The 24,043-nt window shown below is 43.3% G+C and overlaps 1 protein-coding gene across 2 annotated transcripts; it reads right to left on the bottom strand.

Moving 5' to 3' along the window:
* Positions 1–6,366: 6,366 nt before the first annotated feature.
* Positions 6,367–14,662, bottom strand: IL12A (interleukin 12A). Of its 2 annotated transcripts, XM_055308245.1 has the most exons (7): positions 14,312–14,662; positions 13,023–13,177; positions 9,418–9,531; positions 8,839–8,880; positions 8,722–8,763; positions 8,482–8,625; positions 6,367–6,985 (listed from the first exon to the last, which is right to left on the bottom strand). In XM_055308245.1, the coding sequence occupies exons 1-7, from the start codon at positions 14,325–14,327 to the stop codon at positions 6,830–6,832; spliced, it is 669 nt and encodes a 222-aa protein (XP_055164220.1). In that variant the 5' UTR covers positions 14,328–14,662; the 3' UTR covers positions 6,367–6,829. The 2 variants fall into 2 exon arrangements, with proteins under 2 accessions (XP_055164220.1, XP_055164219.1); XM_055308244.1 differs by lacking the exon at positions 14,312–14,662 and having other exon boundaries at positions 13,023–13,385.
* Positions 14,663–24,043: the final 9,381 nt, after the last annotated feature.

The following is a 24,043-nucleotide window of genomic DNA, read 5'->3' as shown; positions in this document are numbered from 1 at the left end:
CTTTGTATTATTATTTACTTACAAATTATTTTTGAAAGCATCATATTTCTTAATTGCTGTTGTCTTGGCTGTTTGGGCATTAGTTGGTTTTGTAGCCAGTTCTCCAGTTCTTGGACTGGGGCAGTATAAAGCAGGGGGAGCTGGTTCACCCAGGAGTTTGCAGAGACTCAGAAGAACCTGCATGTCCCCTTGACTGTCCTCACTCCAGGAATGATGGCGTATGTGACTATACCCCTTCCGCCTTCTTATTGGAAGGTGTGTTTTTATTTAAAACCAGGTGGATTCATAGTAGGTCCTCACCTGGGCATCTCCTAATGGGATTTTTCTGTGTGTTGGGGACTCATTTTGTAATTTTATTGAATTGCTTTAGGGAAAAATTTTCCTCCCCTTCTTTGTCATGTGGAAGCACATTTTCATTCCCATTTTCTTTCTTTTCTCTTTATTTCTTTTCTTTTCTTTTCTTTTCTTTTCTTTTCTTTTCTTTTCTTTTCTTTTCTTTTCTTTTCTTTTCTTTTCCTTTTCTCTTCTTTTTTCTTTTCCTTTCCTTTTCTTTTCTTTTCTTTTCCCTTCCTTCCTTCCTTCCTTCCTTCCTTCCTTCCTTCCTTCCTTCCTCTCTCTCTCTCTCTCTCTCTCTCTCTCTCCCTCCCTCCCTCCCTCCCTCCCTCTCTCTCTCTCCACAGAGAGAGGCAGAGGGAGAAGCAGGCCCTCCATGGGGGGCCTGATGCAGGACTCAATCCCAGGACCTCGCGATCACGACCCGAGGCAAAGGCAGATGCTCAACCACGGAGCCACTCAGGCACCCCATTCCCATTTTCTGAAGAGGCCATTGTAGTTGCTGATTTTTAAAGGGGTTCTCATGAGGATGGTGGTTTTCAGCTGTAGGCCCAGCCTCATTGCTCATTGCTGGAAGTTCATGGGGCAAAGCAGTATGCTGCTTGCCGAAGGGTGTGATCCCAACTGGATAACTGCTGAGATTGTGTCTTTTCCTGCCCACATCCTGTGGTTTGAATATTTTTGATAACGGCTCTTGAACTGAGGTCCTGGAGTTGAATTCTGAGCTCAGAGTTCTGAGGTTTTTTCTGCTTCATTATGGGGACCTCCAGCTCTGCCCTGAAGCCCCCCAGTGGGTTTAGATCCAGTCTGTTCCAGTCACAATGTAGATTCCTGGTTAGACAAGACATCCTGAAGTTAGTCAGCCATCTTTATTCTGTGGAAGTCCATTCTTGCTGTAACCTCTGGCTTGAGTTTCATTTTTATTTTTTATTTTATTTTATTTTTATTTTTAAAAATATTTTATTTATTCATGAGAGACACACTGAGAGAGGCAGAGACGTAGGCAGAGGGAGAAGCAGGTTTCCTGTGGGAAGCCTGATGTGGGACTCGATTCCAGGACCCTGGGATCAGGACCTGAGCCAAAGGCAGATGCTCAACCACTGAGCCCCCAAGGTGCCCTAAGTTTCAGTTTTAGAAGAGGGTATGCTCTGTGCATTTACAGTAGTGTTTTATCTTCAAGCAAGTTGGGGAGTCTAAGAGATGGTTTTGTTACTTATAAAAACTTAACTGCAGGAGGGACTTGGATAGTTAAGTGAGTTTTTAATTTTTCCTGAACTGTAAAAGCCATTTGTGAAATGTTATCTGTAACCTGCATGGGTAAAGTGTTCAGAAGTGAAGCTTCTCTTGGGGGGGGGGGGAGTTACTGAGGGCTATGGGGAGGGGGCAGTGTCAAGGAGCTTGGCTGGATCTGCAAACCATTCCTGTCAGGGCCAGTTTGGGAACCAGCCAATGAGATGATTGCCTGGTCCTCTTGAAACTACCATTGAGGGGTTTGTGTGTAAGACGTGTGCAAGGGGAAGTGGACCACTCTTTGGTTCACCAGTGTGATGATGCCAAACTTTAGGTATGTGGATTATGTAAATCAACATGCTTATGAATTTTGGATTTTTTTTCCCCAGTATAAGCATGTAAAATTGTTTTGAATCAAGCATGCATGTGCATTCTTTATAAGTTTAAGCTTTTTTTTTTTTTTTTTGGTAATGGGGAATACTTTTTTTTTTAAGATTTTATTTATTATTTATTCATGAGAGAGAGAGAGAGAGAGAGAGAGAGAGAGAGAGAGAGAGAGAGAGGCAGAGGGAGAAGCAGGCTCCATGCAGGGAGTCTGACATGGGACTCGATCCCTGGTCTCCAGGATCAGGCCCTGGGCCGAAGGCAGCGCTAAACCGCTGAGCCACCCGGGCTGCCCGAATACTTTGATTTTTGAAGACTAAAACTTTCTTCTTTATTCCTAGATTAGAAAAAGAAATGAGAGACATATGAGAGCCCATCAAGATTTGCCACCTCTCACTTTCCACCACATTTAAGTGCCAGGGCCTGAGAACACATAGACATGAGTAACATGGCATTTCCTGTACTTGAGGTTTTCATGGTGTCTTGAGGGGAAGAGATGTATAAATAACCATGATGATGTTTATATGGTCGTGATGGAAATGTCCCTTGACTTACTGGGCCCTTATTACCAGAAGTGAAAGCCTGGAGTGGCTTCATAGGCTGGAACAGGTGGCCAGGGGTCAAATCATGGTGTGTCACTTCCTTGTCATGCTAGCTTACATGGCTTCTTACCTGAGTTTCCTTATCTATCAAAAGGGGAAGGTGATAGTTTCTCCCCATAGAATTATTGGGAGGATTTTATGCCTTTGTGGTAAACACTTAGGAACATGACAAGCATTTAGTTAGCACCTATAAGCATTAGTTAAAACTGCTTCTAAAAAAAGGTCACATGAATATACTATCTCTGATGTTAAGTTGATGTCATAAAATCACATCCACAGCTTTAAAAGATTTTATTTATTTTTTTAGAGAGAACAAGCGGGGGGTGGGACAGAGGGTGGGAGAGAGAGAATCCTAAGCAGACTCTGTATGGAGCACAGAACCCGATGTGAGGTTCTATCTCATGACCCTGAGATCACGACCTGAGCCAGAATCAATAGTCAGACAATCGACTAAGCCACCCAGGTGCCCCTTCATTTCTTTCTTTTTTTTTTTTTTTTTTTTTTAAGTAAGCTCTATGCCCAGTGTGGGGCTTGAACTCACCATCCTGAGATCAAGAGTCACATGCTCTCCCGACTGAGCCAGCCAGGTGCCCTTCACATTTATATTTTTAATATCATAATCAAAGATACACAAGTACAACTGTTTTTGACCTGTTCTCACCAAATACATTTCAACCAAAAAATTGATACAATTCAATTTTTGAAAACTGGCTTGGTTTTTTCTTACTTAAAATAGATGTCTCCATCAGCTCAGACTGTTAGAATGAAATACTACAGACTGGGTGGCTTAAACAAACATTCATTCATCAGGGTCCCCGGAGGCTGGGAATTCTGAGGTCAGGGTGCCAGCAGATTTGGTGTCTGGTGAGGGCTCTCATCCTGGTTTGTAGTCAGCTACCTGTCCCTGTGTCCGCCCCAAGGGTTTTCTCCCAATCTCTTCTTACAAGAGTATTAATCCTATCATCAGGGCAACATGCTTATGACCTAACTCAACTCCTAATGCCTCCCCTCTAAGTATCATTGCTTTGGGGATCAGGGCTTCAATATAGGAGTTTAGAGGGGCACAAACATTCAGTCTGTGGCAGTATTGTAAGGCACTTTGCCTTAAACTAGGAAGCCAGATCATGCTAGCTAGAACCAGGTGTTTAGTCTTGAAACAAGGATAGCACCTGAATGGTTGGGGGTGATGCGGCCAAGGGGACTCACCAGTCTCTGTTGATGCTGGCCCCAGACAAAGCTAGTTTTTCTTCTCTTTCTGTTCCCATGTTTCCTTTCCTCATTAGGATGTCTGAGGGACTTTTGCATCTGTTGAGTTGACCAATTCCTACCTGTGGATGTCTGGCCAGACCGCTCCCCAGAACTGTTTGCTTTTCCTAAAGCTCTGGGTCCTTGATGGGGCAGCTGTCAGTTGTTTATTTTCATGTTAATTTTCTGATTCAGTCATTCTCAGGTGAGAGAAACACTTTCACTGCTTATTTTTATTGCTTATTTAAAAATGATTTGTTAATCAGGAACACCTGAGTGGCTCAGCGGTTGAGCGTCTGCCTTTGGCTCAGGGCGTGATTCTGGGATCCTGGATGAGTCCTGCAGGCATCAGGCTCCCTTTGGGGAGCCTGCTTCTCCCTCTGCCTATGTTTCTGCTTCTCTATCTCTCATGAATAAATAAATAAATCTTTAAAAAAATAAAAATAAAAACATGAATTGTTAATCAAATGAATCTCTAACAGGCTAGGACTGGGGAATACTTTTAGTAGGGGAGGACCTATTAAGTTACTTATTAAGTTAATTTGATTAAGTCTTATTATTAAGTTACTTTGCTCCCCATCCTTTGTTCATGAAGGCAGGCGCTTGCACCAGATGCCTGGTGCACACCTGTGACGTGCTGAGGGCTGTGCAGGGCCAGGGCATCGTTGAGATCTTTAAACAATCTTAACACTTTAAAAAAATTGACGTTGAGCATTGATTAGATGCCAGCCCTGTACTGTGTCATTGAATCCTCACAGTAGCACTGAGATAGGGGCTACAGTTTTCTGATTTTCACAGATAAGAAAGTAGTAGCAAAGGAGGGTTTAACCAATTTGGCTCAGTCACCAAGCCCAAAGACTAATAATAATTTTCCGATACTGTTCACATTTATGCTGTACGTATTATGTGTCAGGTGCTGTGCTAGTCCTCTGCACAAGCTGTTGCATTAAAGCCTCACTTTGATCCTTTGAGGTAGGTTCAAGCATCGTCTTATTAGAAGCATCACTTATTAGAAGAGTTAGAAGAGGAGAGGTTAAAACAACTTGGTCATGTTATAAAACTTGTAAATTGTAGGCCCAGGATCAAAAGAAAAAAGAGAAAAACCACCCGTGTAATAATGGAATTAGTTGTGAAGAGGTTTCTTGGGCCAGTCATGTTTTTGAAGCATAGGTCATGGTAATTTCTAGAACCAAAGTAACATCAGTGTTCCTCTCTACAAACCCTGTCCATAGATGATCTGCTTGTCTCTCCTTGTTTCTGGGCACAGACAACTGGCCAGACAACACATGAGTCATCATACCAAGTGAAGGGGGGCAGCAACTCTATGGCCCCAGCCCCATCAAGCCATTGAGCTTTCTCATAATCAAAGCTGCTGGGATGCCTGGGTGGTTCAAGGGGACGCTGGGTGGCTCAGCAGTTGAGCCTCTGCCTTTGGCTCAGGGCGTGATCCCAGGATCTGGGATTGAGTCCCACATTGGGCGCCCTGCGAGGAGCCTGCTTCTCCCTTTGCCTATGTCTCTGCCTCTCTCTCTGTGTGTCTCATGAATAAAAAAAAAAAATTAAAAAAAAAAAAACCCAAAGCTGCTGAAAGGCCAAACCCAGCACTCAATGGCAAGAAACTCCTGTTTGTGGATCACTTGCAGATCATTCAAGTTTGTGGAGGAATCGCTCAAGGAAATGGGGATATGTATTGGGATCTAGTTTCTGATGATTTCTATCGAGCTGGGTATCAAGTGGTGAGAATCTGAACAAAGGAGTCCGTCGCCCACACAGATGAGGGGACCTGGGGTGGCCATACACCCCAGGGATTCCAGCCAGGCTGTGGTGGGGAGGGGTCACATGAGGAAGGGGGCAGGACACCCTAAGTAGTTCCTCTCTTATGGCCTTTTCAGACGGAGGAATATGATTATCAGAGCACTAAAATTACATGGTAAACTGCCAGGTGAATCTTTTAAAATTCATGTGGTTTAGAGAATTAAAAAGATGGAATTTAATATTGGGTCATTAAAAGCACATCTCTTAAGTCAAAGAGAGGCAATTATCCATGTGGTTCAGACAGAAGTTCTGTATAATTTAAAACAAATGGAGAGTTTTTCTCATTGTAATTTGGAAACAGCTTCCCCTGAGGGCCCAAAGGGTCACAAAAATTAGAATAATTTAACTAGAAGGCCTTTTAATGATGTTTTCCCCAGTCGGAGGATATTATTATGTATTTGTCTAATGCACAGTATGTTACGGAGCTGTGGTTAATGGGGGAAAACATTTTTAGATATTTTACTCTGGGATGCAGATGTTGAACAAAACATCCTTTCAAAAACCATAACTCACTTGATGGCCTTAGTATTAAAGCATATCTAGTCTGATGAGTCTCCTTTCAAAGTAAGAGATTAGAGGAAATAGGACGTGGGTAAGAATATTGGGGCATCCTTTCCCCGGGAAATTTGTTCACATTGGAGTTTTCAGTTTTCCCACAATGTATTTCAACTACATTAGAAAAAAGTATGAGACTTATTCTACTCAATCATTTTATTTTTAGAACATAAGATATCCCAAATCCACTTGATAATAAATACTTTAATAAATATAACATAAATAAATATAAATTAATTCACATGCTTTCATGAACACAAAATTATATAAATAAGTATTTTTAAATAAATTATGCTTGAGTGTTTGTTTCTACAAACAGTTTGGTACAGAAATAGCTTATAAAGTCTTGCTCTTCTATTAAAGGGAAAATAAAAACATGTTCGGTGAGGACATTTTTCCTCTTTAGCAATTTGCTCACGAACACTTAACTTATCCATAGTAAATGTGAAATATACTTGGTCAAAGGCATCGTGTGGATATAACAGTCACATCTTTCAAAATTTGAGTGGCAACTAATGTAAACAAGCATGAGAATTATCGTACTAGCTTAAGTAGGACCAGGTCAAGCCACCCCCTCCCTGGTTCTTAACCCCTATCTTAGGAAAAATTCTTTTGGTTCACATTTTTAAAAGAATGACTTTAAAGTCGAGAGAGACCTCAGCTTTTTAGGAAGAATTCAGATAGCTCATCATTCTATCGATGGTCACCGCACGAATTCTGAAAGCATGAAGAAGTATGCAGAGCTTGATTTTAGTTTTATAAAAATCCGGCTCTTCAAGGGAGGATTTCTGTGGCACAGTCACACTGTTGAAATTCAGGGCCTATGAGGATAAATATTAAGGATGACATATATGGTATTCCAAAATTAAAACATTTATCTGTAAAAATGGGTGAAGCCAATACATGCTTCAGAGCCTGCAACCCACTCCCTCATTACATCTCCTAAACCCGACCCAAATCCACTCCCAGCCAGATGGCCAGGCAGGACCTGAGAGAAGAAATACTCATTATCCAAGCACATGTATCTTCAGTGAGCTCTGAAAAGACCCTTAAAGCTATTTAGAAAATCATCAGTGGGAGTTGCATTTTAGAAAGGAACAATTCTGTTAAGATGACATCTGCTGCAATATCTAATTAATTTTTATATGTCATACTAAGAAGCTAAGTCCTTTTTGGAACAGAGAGGTGATGGATTGCTACTGATCAGAACTCCTTGAGTAACAGACCTGTTTGCCCCAGACACTCATGTGTGCCAGGTGAACAAACCTGGCAATGCATCTCTCACTTTTAACCTTTTAATTTGATAATACGATGCAAGATCTTACATTTGCACAATGATCAATACTTCTACTTGTTCCTTGCAAAAAGGCTAAGAAAAAGGTAGGGTAGGTAAGGTCATGCTAGTTTTACAAGGGAAAATACATGTCCCAGAGGAGGTGAATGGTTTGGGCATGGAATCAGAATTCCTGGTAGAATGGATTCCAAAGCTCAAATCACCCAACTCTTGGGCCTGAAAATGAAATAACTCTCTAGATGGGGATATTCTTTGATATTTACATGAAGTTCATTGCCTTTCAAATGGTAATTGAAAGAAAGAAAGGGGAATACGTTCTTTTTCAAACAGTGATTCCTGATACCACACTTATTTTTATCCCATGCCCTGGTCACCACAGAATGTACCCTGCCCTTTCTCAAGTGGATATTTCTATGTTTTGTATTAGCATCACATGCTGAAAATTACAGCATCAGAAAGTTACAAAGCAAATTCTTGTCTATCGGTGACATTGTGGATGTCCTAGGTGATATGATATGTCCTAGGTCACTCTTATTTCATACACATTTTAGTTCAAAATGGGTCATACCCAGGCATCAGCCCCACTTGTTTTCTCTGACAATATTTGCAGATATGCATGCTGGTCCCTCACTGCACATCCTGGAGCCTTTGGAAGTGAGTGAGAAGGTAAGTAGTGAAATCCCTTGGATGGGAGTTTAAATCCTGGCTCAGCCACTTACAAGCCACGTGGATAAGGGGCTAAGACTAACCTTTGGATATACCCCATGTGGTTGTCGTGGGACCATAAAAGAAAAGGTATGAAAACATCTGCAGAGAGCCTGGTCTGTGCCACATGATCAACAAGTGGGAGTCTGCTTTTCTTACCGTGACCTGCTCACAAATGCCCATTGTCAAGAGGCTCTGCAGGAGATCTAGGAAGGGGATTTCAGGCCTCTCCCAATCTAGGAAGGGGTGATTTTATATCATCACGGACCCTGTCTCAGCATGAAGAAGGCACTCTCACTGGTAGTACAAAGGTCTTACCTGTAATAGCTCATCAATAGCTGTCAGCATGTTTTGATCCAGAAAGATCTGCCTCTTGGGATCCATTAAAAGCTTTGCGTTCATGGCCTTGAATTCCATCTGGTACATCTTCAAGTCCTCATAGATGCTGCTAAGGCACAGGACCTAAGTGATATGACAAAAGAGGGAAGAAACAATTGAGATGGCTAAAAATGTTTCCCCCGCATTGCATTTGAGGAAAGAAAGAGTTTTGTGTCTTACCGTCATAAAAGAGGCCTTTCCAGAGGCCAGGCAACTCCCGTTCTAGAAGAAAAATTAATGAGACATCAATGAGATGAATTCATCATATGGGCTGAAACTTTTAATTTTCTGACTTACAGTTATCAAAGAGATCTCTCTGGAAGCCAGGCAACTCTCATTCTAGAGACAAAAAAAAAAAAAAAATCACATCAACGGTATCAATTCTTAACATACACTTTTCCTGACTTTTCCCAAACGTATCTTTTTTAAAATTATGGTTAAAAAAAGCACATACCATAAAATTTACCATTTTAACTAGTCTTAAGTATATAGTTAATAGTATTAAGCACATCCACATTGTTGTAAAAGACGTTTTTTCTTTTTTTTTTTTTATTTATGATAGTCACAGAGAGAGAGAGAGACAGAGACACAGGCAGAGGGAGAAGCAGGCTCCATGCACTGGGAGCCCGACGTGGGACTCGATCCCGGGTCTCCAGGATCGCGCCCTGGGCCAAAGGCAGGTGCCAAACCGCTGTGCCACCCAGGGATCCCCACATATTTGTTTTATATATATATTTTCAAATCTAACTTCTGAAGTGGGACCTGTTAAAATCTCATGATGATGGAGACCAGAAACATGTACAGTTTTGGAAGAAGATGAGGTTTGGTGCATAGCTCTTAATTGTATTACATGCTCAGGAAGAAATTCATCTATACCATGGTTAATTCCAGTGGTAAACAGGCCTCCACTGTGCTGGTTTTATCCTTTGTGATATCTTCATGATCAATCTCTTCAGAAGTGCAGGAATATAATTCTAGAGTTTGTCTGGCCTGTAAAAAACATAAAGAATAACTCAGTTTATAATATTAATAAGGTACCTGGCTTCAGATGAGGCTGGCACTGCAGGGTGCCAGCAAAGAGAGAGCTGGCTGCCCCTGACATCTATCTCTTTGACCTGTAGGAAATTTGAGATCTTCATAAGACAGAAGGAAACAGGTTATTTACATTCTTTCTCTCTCCCTCCTTTCCCTTTGCTTAGAACATGTTTCTCTGGATGATATGTCTTTCCATTATGTAAACACTATAAATCATTTCAACAGGCTATGCTAATCAGCATCTACGCCACACTGTGACACTTGCTTCTGGTGAAAACAGTTTTTTCCTTTTGCCAAAGCACCAGTGTTTTATGAATATCCTGAATATCCTTTTAAAGTATAACTTCTAAAGGCAGAACTGTTAAGGTCACAACTTGACGGATATAACAAACATGTAGCCCTAAAGACGAGTGGAGATTTAGTTTGCGGTATACATACACACACAGCCACGCACACAGGTATCATCTTCTAAACATGCTGGAAAGCATCGTTGAACATATTTAGGAAATTTCTCTAAAAAGTCAGTAAATTTGATTGAAGATTGAAATCACTTCATGCCATTCATTCATCAAGCCTAAGGTGTGTGAGTAGTTGTCCCTCTTATGTGTGGCTTCGCTTTCCCTGGTTTCAGTTATGTGACAGCAACTGTGCTCTGGAAGGAGATGATCCTCCTTCCAATGCATAGTCAAAAGGTTAATGGTAGCCTAATGCTATACGTCACAATGCCTGGGTCATTCACTTCATCTCATCACATGGGCATTTTATCATTTCACATCATCACATAAATAAAGAAGGGTGAATACAGTAAGATATTTAGAGAGCACATTCACATGACATATTGTTAAAACACAATATAGGCTTCAGTACTGGCTGCAGCTTCAGAAGTCCACTGGGGGTCTCAGAAAGTATCCCCCTTGGATAAGGGGGGACTTACTGTACTAAGGAAGAGGACCGTTATCTCCTGCTCCCTTCCCAGATTCCAGGAAAGAGACAGGAAAGTGCCTAAACGACTAGGAGTCATGTCAGCGGGTGAGAAGTACTGAGAGGGGTATGACGGCTCACCAGAGATGGGACATCTGCATTAAGAGGAGGAGAAGCTCGATAGGCAGAGGAGAGAGAAATTCAGGCAGAGGGAACACATGACCCATAATGAAGGCTTGAGATGCAGAACATGTTTGGAAACAAGTAGTAAAACCTCTGTCTGTGGTAGGCAGCATAATGCCCCATGCCTCCACCCTGCCATCCACTTCCTGATCCCTGGAATGTGAGAATGTGTTCCCCGGCCAAGGGGAATTAGGGTAGCTGATGAAATGAAGGTCATTAATCAGCTGACCTTAAATAGGGAGGTTATCTTGGATTATCTGGGTGGGTCCAATGTAATTGCTGAGTCATTATAAACCGAAGGAGGCAGGAGAGTCAACGTCAGAGCAATGCAGCATGAAGAAGACTGAGTTGACCATTACTGGCTTTGACGATGGAAGGGGGCCATACACCAAGGAATGTGGGCTGCCCCCAGAAGCTGGAAGAGGCAAGAAAATGGATTCTCCCCTAGAGTCCCCAAAAAGGGACACAACTCTGTTCACACCTGGATTCTAGCCTATTTCAGATTTCTGAACTCCAGAGCTGTAAGATAATAAATTGTTGTTGTTTAAAGCCACTTTCATTGTGGTAATTTGTTACAGCAGCAGCAACAGGAATAGTGTATAGCAGAAACTATACACTATTCCTGGAGGTGTTCACACACACGTGGGCAGCCACTATCCTGAGCAGGTGGTAAGGAGTTAAATTTGGAAATACGGGCCCTCCATTGTAGTTCCTCTGATCTTTTCTAGAGAAGCCAGAAATTTGGATTCTTATATGAAAGGTCTACTTTTTCAATGGCATCAAACCCAAAATCCAAATAAAAGACAATAGGTATAGGCCAAACTCTACAAATCTGTGGGTTGTGAATTGCATGCATTTGCCACCTCTTTTTTCTGTAGGTAGCCAGCTCATTTGTTCTAGCAAATTTGACAAAGGAATGATAGAAAAAAATAACAAATTGCATGCTGTAATCTTTTGACTTTTAGTGCTGTACTTGAGGACCAGAGTTAGCTTCATCACGTAAAGCCTCTATTTTTATATTATTCTTAAAAATATGTTATTTATTTATTCTTGAGAGACACAGAGAGAGGCAGAGACACAGGCAGGAGGTGAAGCAGGCTCCCTGCGGGGAGCCTGATGTGGGACTCCATCCCAGGACCCTGGGATCATGCCCTGAGCCAAAGGCAGGTGCTCTACCAGTGAGCCACGCAGGTGCCCCGAAAGCCTCTATTTAAATTGCAGCTCCTAAATTTTATCCATTTTGAAACCTTCTTCAGAAGTCAAAGGACTTTTCTCTGCAGTTTTCACTTGGTGAGCTGCCTTTTTTTTTTTTTAAAGATTTATTTATGACAGACATAGAGAGAGAGAGAGAGAGAGAGAGAGAGGCAGAGACACAGGTGGAGGGAGAAGCAGGCTCCATGCTGGGAGCCTGACGTGGGACTCGATCCCAGGACTCCAGAATCGCACCCTGGGCCAAAGGCAGGCACTAAACCGCTGAGCCACCCAGGGATTCCCGTGAGCTGCCTTTTTAATTAAGATTGACTAAACTATGAGGAGCAATTGGCAGCACATTGTGCAAGATTAGAAGGTGAAAAGAATTTTTTAAGAAGGCCTTGTGGTATTGAGCTTATTTTAAGATATTCATAAAACAACAAGCTAGAAAATATTCAGGAAAGATTCACCAGAGAACAGGAAGGCAAAAGACAGCTTTTAAAACATCAGTCTTTGGCTGTTCCAGAAGAGCTATAGGTACAGAAGCACTTTTAAAGGGGAAAAAAAAAAAAAGAATGTTTTTGCATTAAAATATGAAACCTAAAAGAATGAATGAAACTGTAAATAATATTAGACAACAATCTCCCTAGAAAATGAAGGCTTGAGACACACTGTCACAGGCCCCCTGAAATGTGTTGCTCAAAGAATTGCATCAGCACATCAGAAGCTGATGAGCAGTGTGAGGGGCGAGTCTAATTCATCGTTGTAGCCCCTAGAGCACAGAGGCAGCACCTAATAACGGTTTCCTGGATTGATAAGTGTGTCAGAGAAACAGTGTAGGCCTGACACAATTCCATCTCTGTTGGCAGGCTACAGGGAACACTGTAAACATCCACTTTCCTCTGTGTAGACATAGCCACAATGAATGCCATTATAATTTATTACCACTCTTGCTTTCTCTGGAGACACAATTTCATTGAGTCTTGTTAGCTAATAGTTGGGCCCACTGTAAAGTTCCCTCTCCCCCTCTTGACAGCTCCTGATTAACGCCCTAAGTTTCTCTGCAATTCTTTCAGGTGACGGGGAGGGTTCAGACAAACTCCTTCCCTAGATGGGCCGCAAAATGGGAACAAGAATATTGAAAGTCTCACCTTCTGAAGCGTGTTGCTGACGGCTCTCAGCAGGTTTTGGGAGTGGTTGAGGCACTGGAATATTCCTGGGCTTGGTGAGGCTGTGGGGAGGCTCCTGGCCCAAATAAGGTGGTGCAGGTGGCTTAGGAGGACCAGGATGGTCACAAGGAGGAGGCCTGGAAAGGAAGCAAGGAGCAGGCTGAGCTTGTCAGCTTGGTTTGGCCTGCCTCTACCTTCCATCCATTCTGGTCATGTCCTCCCGTCCACATCTTAACCGACACCAAGCTCCCTCCACCGTTTCCCATCTGCCTTCAACGCCTGGGAAAGAATCGAGTTCTTGGAAGGCGCGGCTTTAGTGTAGGGCCAGAAGCCAGCTGCCCGAGAGGGCCCCCTAACGAGCTCAGACAAGGGTGCTGGACTCAGAGCTCACCCCGAAAAAGCCACTAATTCGCCAGCAGGGAGACTGAGGCCAGGAAGTGCAGGGACTAGCCCAGGCTCGTGGCCCCGTGGTCTGGAAACAGTGGGGCCGACAAAGCCTCCCTCCGAGGCTGGCTGGGACGTGCCCTCTTGCAGCCGTGGGACTGAGGGACCCAGAGGGACAAAGGCAGCCCGTGGGGCCTCAGTTTCAAATCTGCGAAGTGGGCATGAGGAGAGGCCGCGAGGCGGTCTCCCGACGAGGAGACGATGTCCTACGGAGCAGTCGTCCCGTCCTTCCGCTCCGCACGAGGCGGCGGACTGTGCTCCTGCCCCGGGCGGGCGCCGCCGAGCCCCCGCGTCCTCCCCCCCACCCCGGGCGGGCGCCGCCGAGCCCCCGCGTCCTCCCCCCCACCCCGGGCGGGCGCCGCCGAGCCCCCGCGTCCTCCTCCCCGAGCGCCGCCGAGCCCCCGCGTCCTCCCCCCCGGGCGCCGCCGAGCCCCGCGTCCTCCCCCCCCGAGCGCCGCCGAGCCCCCGCGTCCTCCTCCCCGAGCGCCGCCGAGCCCCCGCGTCCTCCCCACCCGGGCGCCGCCGACCCCCGCGTCCTCCTCCCCGAGCGCCGCCGAGCCCCCGCGTCCTCCTCCCCGAGCGCCGCCGAGCCCCGCGTCCTCCCCCCACCCGGGCGGCGCCGCCGAGCCCCCGCGTCCTCCTCCCCGAGCGCCGCCGAGCCCCCGCGTCCTCCCCCCCCCGGGCGGGCGCCGCCGAGCCCCCGCGTCCTCCCCCCCGGGCGCCGCCGAGCCCCCGCGTCCTCCCCCCCCCCGGGCGGGCGCCGCCGAGCCCCCGCGTCCTCCCCCCCCCCGGGCGGGCGCCGCCGAGCCCCCGCGGGCCGTACTCACCGCGCGGCGGGCACATGCTGGGCGGGCGCGGCGTGGACCCGGGCGGGCGCTGGACGCGGACTGCGGACGCAGCAGGGGAGCGCGGCGGTGGGAGGCCGACCCGGGGGTCACATTTTTATAATTGGCCCGAGGCGCGCCAGGACTTTCCCGGGACTCCGGTGTCCAGCTCGCTTTCTCTCTCTGTCTCTCTCTACATCAGCTTCTCGGTGACACGTGGAGCTGGGCCCGGGGGCTTGCGGCGCTTTCGGATTAACTCCGCGGGTGCTCGGCCGCGGTCGCTCCGGGGACGGCCCCGCCGCCTCCAGCTGGCCCGAAGCGAAAGCGAAATTCGCGCGGAGTTGGTGGCGCAGGGTCCCCCCGGCACGCCCGACCCCTTGCGGGCCACCCTGGGTCCCGGGCCTCCGACGCCCCCTTCCGACCGAGCGCCGAGTGGTGTCCAGGACGGGCCCTGATCCTGACTCCCACCGGGTCCTGAAAGGGCAAGGGCAGCTCGTGCGTTCATCCAGCAGCCACCCACTCATCATTGCTTCATTCCCATGGTCCACGGTGTGCCAGGCGGGCATTGCGCTAGGCGAGGGACACCCCGTGGTGAACAGGTCCCGGGGGGGGGGCACTCCCACACTAAATCTGACTCCATGTATTTTATTCAATCTTAGATATGAAAAGGGGTGAGACCAGACTGGCTATGCAATGACTACTGTCATAGAGCATCCAGTTTCGTACGGCGTCCAGAGGAGACGTTATCATTTACCGGGAGGGATGCACGGGTCTTGGCAGAAGCCCAGAGAGAGGGCACCTCAGCAGGACAAGGGGGTGAGGCTCCCAGGACCATGGCTCCCCAGCATGCTCCTAGGGGCATGAGACTGTTCCCAATAAATGGGATGCAGGTTCTGAGGTGATGGAACGAGAATCAGAAGCACGGGCAGGGAGGGGAGAGGGAGGTGGAGATCTGGGGGCCCTGCCATCAAGGTGTGAGGTTGGAGAGAGCAGTGAGGCTGTGCTATGAGGGTAGTAGATACCCCACTAAGGAGCACCTGTTTTGAGGGTAGTGGGGAGCCTTCTAAGGTTTCAGGCAGGAGACATGGTTAGATTGGCATGACGGGAAGATTCCCTTCAGCAGTAGTATGGAGGTAGATCCTAGGAGTCAGGAGTAGAGAAGAGCAGCTGGGAGGGTATGGCCCCAATCAGAATGGGGAGGAAAGAGTGGGCAGGAGAGACCCTCAGGGTGCTGAGTGGCCAAGGCTTGGTAATTCCTCAGGTGGGTCGGACAGGAAGGTGCTGAGAACGGCTGAATGGAGATTGCTCCAGGGCCTGGACCGGGGTTACTGTAAGAGGGAGTGAGTTTGGAGGAGTCGGTGAGAAGTTCCATTTTGGATGTAATGGGTTCGAGGTTTCTGTGGGGCTTTTCAGTTCACTCATCTCTACCACAAGTGTTAGTCACCCTGGGTATGTGTGAAAGAGAGGGGTGTGTTTGGCCACCTACTCAGAGCTTCTGATGGGTCTGACTGTACCCAGGCCTCAGGACTACATAATGGAGCCACTGGTGCCCAGTTTTGTGCAGATGAGTCAGTTTTGAACAGGGAAAAGTTTTTGGGATACAAGAAAGAAGAGTGGATGCCTCCTCTTTCTCTCCTCTAGGTCCCCATTGAAGTCGGGATGGATGAATCACTGGAAACCTTGAGATGCTGCCATGATCACTAAGCAGGGCCAGCTGAAGATGGAGTGATGAAGCCAATTAGGAGAAAGCTGTGTTAGCCCCTGGTCTCTGATATAAGCTCTCTCAGTTGTTAGCATCAGCCCCAGAAGGTGGGTCATCTTCTCAAGGGCAATGAGGTACCCACTATAGGGACTTTTAGATGTGTGTAAAGTGAGAGCAATAGTTGATCTCTAAGCCTCCTTCCAATGCTACAGTCTGTGAATTCCCCCATAGGGATGGAGACCAACGTGTTGTCAGAAACAATTGCATTTAGCAGATTGTGTGAAGCAAGTGGCAGGTGCAGATCTGTGTTGTTGCTATAGGGCTTTAGGATGGAATTAAATATACTTAAAGTCAGAATGAAGTCAAGTTTATCACAACTGAGTTATGTCTCCCCTGGAAGGGCTATCTCTTATAGAAAAGTAATTTCTGTGGCATAGATAAGCATAGGGCCTATCTGCTTAGAATGGATTCTTGACCATGAGACACTATTTCTAACCTATGCTTTTGTAAAACAGTTCTCTGAGGTGCTGCATATATGTTATAGCTGTATGTGTTATAGCCAAGATAAAATGAAAACCTTCTGGAACAGCATTGCCTTTTTTTAAGAGACATTCTTTGCCCGTGATCACTACTATAGAGAGTCTACCATTTACTGGAAGTCTGGGCCAATGCAATAAGGCAAGAAAAAGAAATGAGAGAGTTAAAAATTGGAAAGAAAAAGATAAAATGGTCATTATTGACAGTTGATATACAAAAAAAAAAAAAAAAAAAAAAAAAGCAATGGAAACAATAGACCATAGAACTAGCTAGAGGAATCAGCAATTTCCCTGGATGCAAATATCAGCTTTAAAAATCAACTACATATCTGGAATTAAAATTAAAAAAAACCTACTGGGTGATACTTGGAATTGTTGAATCACTGTATTGTACACCTGAAGCTAATATAACATTCACTGTATGTTAACTATACTGGAATTAAACTTTAAAAAAACAGACCATTTCTCTACAGCTGCAACAATCAATTAGAAAATATAATAAAAATAATACACCAGATAATAAATAAGTGATAATACAAAGAAGATGTTATTCACAGTAGTAGCCAAACAATAAAAAATAACTGCCTGTAAATTGAGAGGTGGTACTGTGGTTAAAAGTATGGACTATAAACTATTTGAACATAGGCTCTGTTACTTACTTTACTTACTTGCTGGGAGTTCTTGGGCAGGTCCCTTATTTCTCTGGGCTCAATTTTCTTATTTGGAAAATGATGATAATAAAAGACTAAATGGTTGTTATGATTATTACATGAGTTAGTGTAAGTATGGAATAGTCTTTGGAAAAAAAGTTTTAAAGTCTAATCAAGAACATAGAGTGATTTAATTTAAATTGAAACACATTCCATGCCCTTGGGTGGAAGATGTTAATATATAAAGAGCTCAAGTCTATTCTAATTAATTCAAATACTCAATGCAATCCCAATGCAAATTACAAATAATTTTCTGAGGAAGTTCATAATAAGCCTCCTCTAAAATGTATACGTAAGAATAAAAGCCCGTGAATATCTAAACTAAATTTGTAAAAGAGTAATAAACAGGAGGAGTAGCCCTAGCTATAAAGACAGTGTCCAAAGCAACAGTAATAAGAATAGTGTTTGGCAATAGAACAGCCACATAGACCACTGAAACAAAATAGAGAGATTAGAGACAGATTTGTACGTACGAGTATTTCGTATAACATTCAGATGGCAACCAGGTCAATGAGGAAAACATGGGTTGTTTAGTAGAAAATGTTTACTATATGATAAAATATAAAACTGGCCTCCAACCTAAAACAGCATACTCATGTAAATCCACTCAGAAGTGGATTAAATACTAAATAGGAAAAGTAAAATAATTATAGTACTAGATGAAAATGTAGGAGGCTGTCTTTGTCACTCAAGGATGGGAAGGACATCTTAAAAACATTAAAGCCCCAAGCCATAAGGCAAAATACTGATAAATTTGATTACATAACAACTAAGAATTTCTGTAGTATGGATTCCTGTTAACCATGGACAGTTAATAGACAGCTGGCTGATTGGGAGAAGATATTTTGCAATGTCTAATAGGAGAGTATACGTGGACCTCCTGCACGTCAATAAGAAAAAGGCAGAAACCCCAGTGAAAATGGGCAAAGCTTATGAACAGGTGATTTACAGAGAGGAAATCCCCAAGGCTAACCAACATAACGAGATGCTCGGATATATTATAGTCAGAAAAACACACACACAAAAATAAAAGGAGATATTGCTTTATACCTATTAGATTGGCAAAAATTAGAATATTGGATATTGACAAGTGTTGGGGGGAAATGCTGGGTTCCAGAATACTTTATATAATGCAAGTAGACTGATGCAGCTATGTTCTGTCATCTGGCTGTGCCAGGTTACATATATGCACACCCGATGACGCAGTGTTCTACCTTGGGTGTCTATCCCAAAGAGACCCTTACACAGGCTCACAAAGGGACATAGGCAAGGATGTCCAGCAAGTCATTCTTTGTAGTGGTGGGGAGTTGGAAGCAATCTAGGTGGGATCAGGTTCTGGACAACTTGAAGTCAGAATTTTCCCCTAATCCATATCACAGGGGGCATTACCCATTTCTTCTGGCCAAAACAGACAGGAAGACATCTAAACCCAACCGTGTGTTATCAAATGTCTCTGTTTATTTGGTGAGCCACTGCATGAGAAATTTATAGGGTCTGATAACACTGATCTCAGTGTAGGGAGAAGGAAAGTGGGACAGGCAAACACTGGGCATATTTATACTTCAGAAAGGGAAGAGTTGAATCAGTTTTCTGTTCCCAAATGCTACCTTTTTGGCAGTAAACCAAAGCTTTTTATTTAGTAGATTTCCAAAGAAACCCCAGGTGATAATAGCAGCCTGAACCTTTGCTGATATCCAACAATTTCATTTCCTCTGTTGTTTTTACAGCATGAAATATCCCAGGGTTTCTCTCCTAAATAATGACACAAATTTACCTAATGTCAAGGAACTTCAAAGAACCTAGAACACATTGTATATTTTTTCCACTGGTGGTAATACCCTCTTAGACAAGAAACACAGAACAGTTTTGAGTTGTTTCTCTCTAGAGCTGAATACTAATGTTCCCATACCCAATAAATATCTTTATAAAAAATTAAGTGAATGTATTCTTGTAAAACAATTGAAAATGATCTATATTGGATTTAAATAGAGGTAAACTGATTTCACGCAACAGTTTTGGGGCTCCATCTGATAAACGGCTTTCCACAAATGATTTCATTTATCTTGGGATCACCTCAACCAAAAGTTCTGGGACAGCCAAATGACAACTCATTGAATTCCACACAAAGTTCCAGCAGATCTTTCAAATTAATTGGAATGAAATTCTTAGTGAAGTTGCTCAGGGACATTAAAACAAAAACCACATTGATTTCTTTCAAAAGGCTACAACCAAAATGTAGTAGATTATCATATACTGTGAGGCCTGCTGCTGCTGATTTATGCAGCAATGTTTGAGCTGCAATATTTTCCAATTTTTAGCTTTGCCCCTTAAGTAAATATGTTTCCTTTGAAATAATAAAAGAAAAATATTAAATACCGTTGTGGAAATAATGTATAAAGGGCAGAAAACACCTTTCAGAAGATCCTCTTTGTTTCCAGGTGGTAACTAAAGAGGCTGCTATTTTCAGAATACTGAGGCTTTGTGTGTGAATACAATGCGCGACTTCAGCTATAAACAGTTTTATTAAACAGGGAAGCTTGGTACTTTTTTCGATTGTGTTAGGGGATTTTTGCACCCAAATATTTACACGGGCTAGGAGTGATTCGGAAAGAGTGGTTTTACTGGTTACTGGTACAAGTTGATAACATTTATTGATGACTGGTTATGTGCCAAGGTCTGCAGTAGGCAATTTCATGTTATCATTTCATTATACTTTATAACATCCTGTGAGGTGGATACCTCTACTATTCCCACTTTATAGATGAGAAAAGTGAGCTTTCGTGAGATTGAGTAACTTTCCTAAGAGGGTGGGGCAGGGATTTGAACCCAGCATATCTTTCCTAGTCTCTTGGTATATAATGGGGTGACAAGGATGGTTGAGGGTAGTAGGAAGGGAGAGTAAATCAATATGACTTTTCTGGAAAGTAATTTTGAAATACTTAGCAAAAGACTTTTAAAACATCATATATTTTGGCCAAACAGTTACATTTCTGAGGCTCTAGTTCAGGGCATTGAAAAGAAATTTGGACAACCGTCATATATAAGAGTATTCTTTCCAACACTATAAGGTTTTATATTATAGGTTGGAAACAATTGTCCATAATAGGCATATAAATTATGACAAAGCCATAATTGGAACATTATGTATCTTTTGCTAATAATATTAAAGCATATTATTAGGGGGCACCTGGGTGCCTTGGATTCTCTCCCTCTACCCCTCCCCTCAAAGAAATAAGTCTTTTAAAAAACATGCTATTGGGAAAATGTTCAGAATTTGTTGTCAGGGGAGAAAGAAAGATGTAAGACTATGTATGTATAGTAAGATCATTAATTATGTTTGAAATGGAAGGAAATTCAACAAAATTTCAACAGTGACTGTCCCTGGATAATGGGTTATTGGGTAATTTTTATTTTCTACCTTATGCTTTTCAGTAGTGAAACATTTTTCTACAATGAATATGAATTACTTTTATAACCAGAAGGAAATGTTATCATTAATTTTGTTTAAAGAACAGTAAATTAACCAACATCACAATTTCCCTTGTCAGCAAGTCACCTTTTCTCCTGAAGTTAATTTTTTGGATATTTCTTTTGCTCTTATTTAGCTTGTTTTCTTCTGTGTGACTTCTAAAGTATCACAGTAGAATAAATCGTGATCCTAGGCAGATTTTTTGGTGCAGAGTGAAGACCTGGATTTACTCAAACCTGTGTCCCAAATACTGTCAGCGCTCTCCTTTGTTACATTTAAATTCCTTGGATCTTCCCAGCAGTTGTAAGAAGGCACCCAAAGGCAGGGCTCAGAATTGGGTCCTCTGAAATTGATGCTAGTCAAAGTAATAGAAGAGCACCTACAAAGTAAAGATACCCTTAGAGAAGATTTGTCAATACATTCATTTGTTTAGCCAGCAAATATTTATATTTATACCACCTTCTGTGTTAAAGATTCTGTGTTAGATGGCTTGGGGAAAATTAACATAAATCAGCTGTAATGAGCCCATGTTGGGCTGAATTTTTATTAAGATGACAGAGGTCTTGGGGTGCCTGGGAGGCTCAGTTGGTTAAGTGTCCAACTCTTGATTTCGGTTCAGGTCATGATCTCAGGATCATGAGATTGAGCCCTGACTCAGGGCGAGGAGTCTGCTTAAGACTCTTCTCCATCTGCTCTCTCTCTCTCTTTCTCAAATAAATAAGTCTTAAAAAATAAAAAGATGACAGAGGTCTCCAATCAGGGGAGCACACAATTTCTCAGTGTAGTCAAGAAGCTGGCAAAAGGAGCTTTCACATCTGCTTAAAGTTAGGAGGTATATAGTAAGACCTCATAAGAAGACTTGTAAAATGAACCTAAGGAAAGCTTAAATTATCTCCCAAGTAGTATTACCTGTATTCCATCCTCACTGAACCCCAGGTGTATGGAAGAAAGGATAGAGAGGAATACAGACATCCACTAAACAATGTCTAATAAATAGAAGACCAAAAAGAGACAAGACACAAAAGTAGACCAGGTTCCATCTTTCTCCTTTCTTTTTTAGTATTCTCAGACTAAAATCTCAGCTCCCTTTGGCGAATATCATAATGGATCCAAACACTTCTATGAATGGCTGCGAAGCCCCTCATGGACACTGCTCCTGGTGTGCATTCTCTGTCCTGACCTAGCTACCTATCCACCCACATTTCCCATGCCTCTCCAGAGTCACTGCCTTTCTGGCCTTGAAACATGTGAGGGAGGTTCTCACATCAGATTTTTTGCACTTCCTGTTCCTTCTCCACTGTACCACTGTTACCCTCAGTTATCCGATCACATGTGTCTTCTTCCTAGTTGCTTCCTCACCACTTTGTGTAAAATGCAATATTCTCTCTGCCCACTCTGTGACTCTCCAGCCCTCTACTGTTTCATTTTGCTTTCCTAGCAGTTATCACTACTTGACAGTGTTTATGTTAGCTGTTTGTTTATTGTCTGTTGTTCTGCATTAAAATGTACAGTCCCTGAGGGCAGGAACTTTGTCCATGTTATTCACTGTTGTATTTTCAGCATATAATATAATGCTTGGTACAGAGTAGATGTTCAAGAAATAGTTAATGAGTAAATAAATGAATGGATGTGCTTTCCTGGAGAGCAGTTTGGAAATATGTATCCAAACATTAAATTATATATACTTTGACCTAGCCAATTCAACTTCTTATATTTGTATTATGGAGATAATCATACAGATGGGAAATTATATGCATAATAAGGTTAATGACAGGATTGTTTATGGTATCACAGAGAGAGAGAGAATCTAAATATCCAGTAACAGAACTTTGTGATATAGGGAGACTAACTGACATTATGATAGGTAGGTCAATATTTGTCAGCATGGAAAATGTTTACAACATATTAAGGGGTGAGGAAAATTGATTCCGGAACAGCATATATGGAACAAATTAATAAAATTCTATCATGCTTTGTATGTATTTGTGCATACAAGAATGTGTGGAAAGGTATTCACCAAAATAATAACAGTGTTCTTAGTGGGTAGGAGTGGGATTGGAGGTAATTTTTCCTTGTTTCTGTATATTCTTGTGTATTTTTTAAAAATATATTTTATTTATTTATTCATGAGAGACACAGAGAGAAACAGAGAGGCTGAGACACAGGCAGAGGGAGAAGCAGGCTCCATGCAGGGAGCCCAAAGTGGGACTTGATCCCAGGTCCCCAGGATCACACCCGGGGCTGAAGGTGGCACCAAACCGCTGAGCCATCTGCGCTGCCCCACTCTTGTGTATTTTTTAAACTAAATGAACTTGAGGATTTCTGAAAAAGCTTTTAAGCAAAGCTAATACAATAGTTTTATAAGTGAAAAGTTTTTTCTGCTTTAAAATTTATTCTAGCGTACTTTATGTCAAAGCGGCCCACAGTTAACTGATTCACTTCCTGTGATTCCAGCAAAAAGAGTTGCAAGTTTATCTCACAGATCCTACAGGGATGGTTCACTGTGTTTCCCCATATAATTCCTTTCTCCATTGCCCCCGCCAGTACCCTAAGTTAGACTCTCATCTGGACATGCGGACCAGAGAGCAATTGCCTCCTAACTGGTCTTCCTGCCCACTCCTGACTTTCTCCTCCAGTGGAGCAAACCACAGTGACTCCTTGTGACCCATAGGAGAGTCAGAGCTCCCAGATGGCTGGCTCAGGCCTTCCACACAAAGCCCCTGCTTCTTTTTCTCACCTCATCCTCAACCATAACTGTCTCCTGCCTTGATATCTGCTCAGTATGTTTGGCTCTACGTTACCTATTTATGCCTGTCTTTCTCTCTCTGGAGTTCCTTCCTCTTTCCTCCCTTCTCTTAAGGCTCAACTCACATTCAACTTATTCGTCTAGCCTTAGAGAACTACCTTCCAGGAAAGCTATGGTACTTAAAATCAGTACTGATTCTTAGCTTCTTAGAAAATTTGTTTATTTATTCATTCAACAAATATTTGTTGCGTACCTCCTGTGCACCTGACCTTAGGCTAGGTTCTTGAATAGAACAATGAATGCACCAGAACTTCTAATCCAGGAAGAGACTGAGAAGCGCCTCACTCTTTTGAGATCTCTTGATTGATAGTCTTCCTTCCAAAATGCACATCTACTAGGAATATTTTCTCTATCCCTTTAGCAAGAGAATAATTTGTAAACAAAAGGGATCAGTAACTAACACTTGCTTCTCTCTATTATTAATGACTAACCAAATGGTTTTGAAAGGAGATGATGGTCTCTTCATTTGGTCTTTCAGGCACTGTAAACTCTAGGATTTATAGAAGGAGGCA

Source organism: Nyctereutes procyonoides, unplaced genomic scaffold, assembly GCF_905146905.1.
Source record: "Nyctereutes procyonoides isolate TBG_1078 unplaced genomic scaffold, NYPRO_anot_genome, whole genome shotgun sequence".
Lineage (NCBI taxonomy): Eukaryota > Metazoa > Chordata > Mammalia > Carnivora > Canidae > Nyctereutes > Nyctereutes procyonoides.
Note: the sequence above shows the minus strand (reverse complement) of the source record. Positions and strands in the feature narration are given on the sequence as shown.

Bases quoted from the DNA above. Each gene is read 5' to 3' on its own strand.
- IL12A (XM_055308244.1), bottom strand. From the start codon at position 13,241: ATGGAAGGTAGAGGCAGGCCAAACCAAGCTGACAAGCTCAGCCTGCTC. The intron at 9,532-13,022 runs GTGAGACTTTCA...TGTTTTTTACAG, and splicing joins TCAGCAACACGCTTCAGAAG to GCCAGACAAACTCTAGAATT. The intron at 8,881-9,417 runs GTATAGATGAAT...TTTTGTCTCTAG, and splicing joins TACCACTGGAATTAACCATG to AATGAGAGTTGCCTGGCTTC.